Below are 2,333 nucleotides of genomic sequence, written 5' to 3' on the forward strand. Positions count from 1 at the left end.
GTTTACGTTCTCATGTTTGTGTTGTTCTCTGCAGGAACGCCACGCGGGAGATGTTCACGCGCAAACGCAGCGACACAAATGTTTGTTATTATCTCTATTTATGTTGATGTTTGTTGTTTACGTTCTCATGTTTGTGTTGTTCTCTGCAGGAACGCCACGCGGGAGATGTTCACGCGTAAACGCAGCGACAGCATCAAGGAGGAGCGCGAGGACGGCGTCCCGGACGCCATCTTGGGTCAACCGCTGCCGAGCGGACACTCCGTCGCCGCGGCAACCGTGCCGGAGGAGCCGTCCGCGGAGCAGGAAGATGGCGCTACGGGTCACTCGGAGGGCGTTCATCGGAAGCTGGGGCCCGGCTACACTGTGATAGGTGGCGCTGCCGGTGAGGCGAGGGCGCAGTCAGATGGAGATGCGCGTACCTGATCGCGGGGTCCGGGTGCCTGGTTCGAGTCCCGTCCGCCCGCCAGCCAGCCGTGAGTGCGTGCGTGCGTGTGAATGCATATGTAAACAAACATTGACTAACATATCGGCAAACAAACAAACGAACATTGTAAATGCGAGCGTGCGCGCGTCCGTGCGTGCGCGTGCGTGCGTGCGTGTGTGAACGCATATGTACGTGATTGCCTACATTGTAAATGCGTGCGTGCGTGCGTGCGTGTGTGCGTGTGTGTGTGCGTGAGTGCGCGCGTGCGTGCATGCGTCTGTGAACGCATATGTACGTGCTTGCGCCTACATTGTAAATGCGTGCGTTCGTGCCTTCCCATATCATACGTGCACGTGTGCGTGCGAGCGTGTATATACGTGCCTGCCTACATCGTATGTGCGTGCGTTCCTACATCGTATGTGCGTGCGTTCCTACATCGTGCGTGCGTGCGTGCCTACATCGTGCGTGCGTGCGTGCCTACATCGTGCGTGCGTGCGTGCCTACATCGTGCGTGCGTGCGTGCCTACATCGTGCGTGCGCGCGTGCCTACATCGTATGTGCGTGCGTGCCTACATCGTGCGTGCGTGCCTACATCGTATGTGCGTGCGTGCCTACATCGTGCGTGCCTACGTCGCCTGTGCGTGCGCGCGTGCGTGCGTGCCTACGTGTGCGTGTGCGTTCGTTTCTAGGTTGCTATCTCTGTCTAGGCCGCATAGGCTACGTACGTATGTAGAAACAGCCATAGTATTCTGAATTGACGTGTGCGCATTCCAACGTCGGCACACAACACAGCACTATTCTATCTCTCTCTCTCTCTCTGGCCTTCCTTCTGCATTCTCCATGATGCAGTTTGGGCCGCTCGTACCGTAAATTACACAAAGCAGGAGAGCGCACTGGGATAAAAACCTGTTTGAATAGATGACGACATGGACGGGTGAGATAGCAAGCTAGCTAGGCGAACGGGAACTAAGCCAACTAGTGGAATTATCAACTGCGTATACAAGGTGTGTTAACACACGCAGACGCACGCAGACGCACGCACGTACGCACGCACGCACGCACGCACGTACGTGGTTGGGTGATACGCACGCGTGCATGTTTACGCGATCTTTTCCTATCAAAAGCCAACAATGTATTTTTAGCCCTTGATCCTATGTCTATAAGGAAAGTCAAGGATGCTTCCTATGTCTATAAGGAAGGTCAAGGATGCTTCCTATGTCTATAAGGAAGGTCATCCATCGATCAGTACAGTAACTGGCGTATCGTTGTGCGGGCTGGGGGTTGAGTTACTGGCCTACTCGTTAGTTTTTGCGTGTTTTTTTGCGTGCGGTGTAAATGTTTTACGCCGTGCATTTATTATCACAGGGAGCGAATGAGAAATTTTTTTTTGTCTTTGCTATTTGTTTTTGCATTCACTCCCGATTATTAAAAGATAATAATATATAACCCGCGACGTTCTGGTTACGGTTATGACGTGTATATGACGTGTTATGACGTGTTCATGTGTGTAGAACGTCATGTGTGTAGTACGTCATTGTATAGTACGTGCTCATGTGTGTCCCTTGGGTTGAAGTCTATCATATAACTTCTCCCGTACGTACCACTGGCAGTTTCCAACAGATCAGTAAGAATAAAAATAATGTATACTAAATCTTATTGCACCACTAATAACGCTGAGAGGGTCTATGTCCCCAGGGGTACTGCCGGAACGTACCCTGGTTACGGTCCGGTATACCGGAACGTACCCTGGTAGTCTGGTACTATCTAATATGCCGTACCATACCTCGCCTACTCCACTAACGAGTCTAGGGAGTCGCCTACGCCTACTCCCTAACCCTAACCCTAACCCTAACCCTAACCCTAATCCTAACCCTAACCATAACCCTAACCCTAACCCTACCCATATCAT

At 52.1% G+C, this 2,333-nt stretch overlaps 1 protein-coding gene across 1 annotated transcript in view; it reads left to right on the forward strand.

The window, feature by feature from the left end:
* LOC106819044 overlaps positions 1-539 on the forward strand; it is a 14,240-nt gene extending 13,701 nt beyond the window's left edge. Inside the window, exon 3 of the mRNA XM_014823704.1 lies at positions 150-539. Coding sequence (XP_014679190.1) covers positions 150-423 — 274 coding nt within the window. The 3' untranslated portion in view covers positions 424-539. The remainder of the gene's footprint in view (positions 1-149) is intronic.
* The last annotated feature ends 1,794 nt before the right edge of the window (positions 540-2,333 follow it).

The sequence above is a fragment of the Priapulus caudatus genome, unplaced genomic scaffold (genome assembly GCF_000485595.1).
Source record: "Priapulus caudatus unplaced genomic scaffold, Priapulus_caudatus-5.0.1 Scaffold2775, whole genome shotgun sequence".
Taxonomy (NCBI): Eukaryota; Metazoa; Priapulida; class Priapulimorpha; order Priapulimorphida; family Priapulidae; genus Priapulus; species Priapulus caudatus.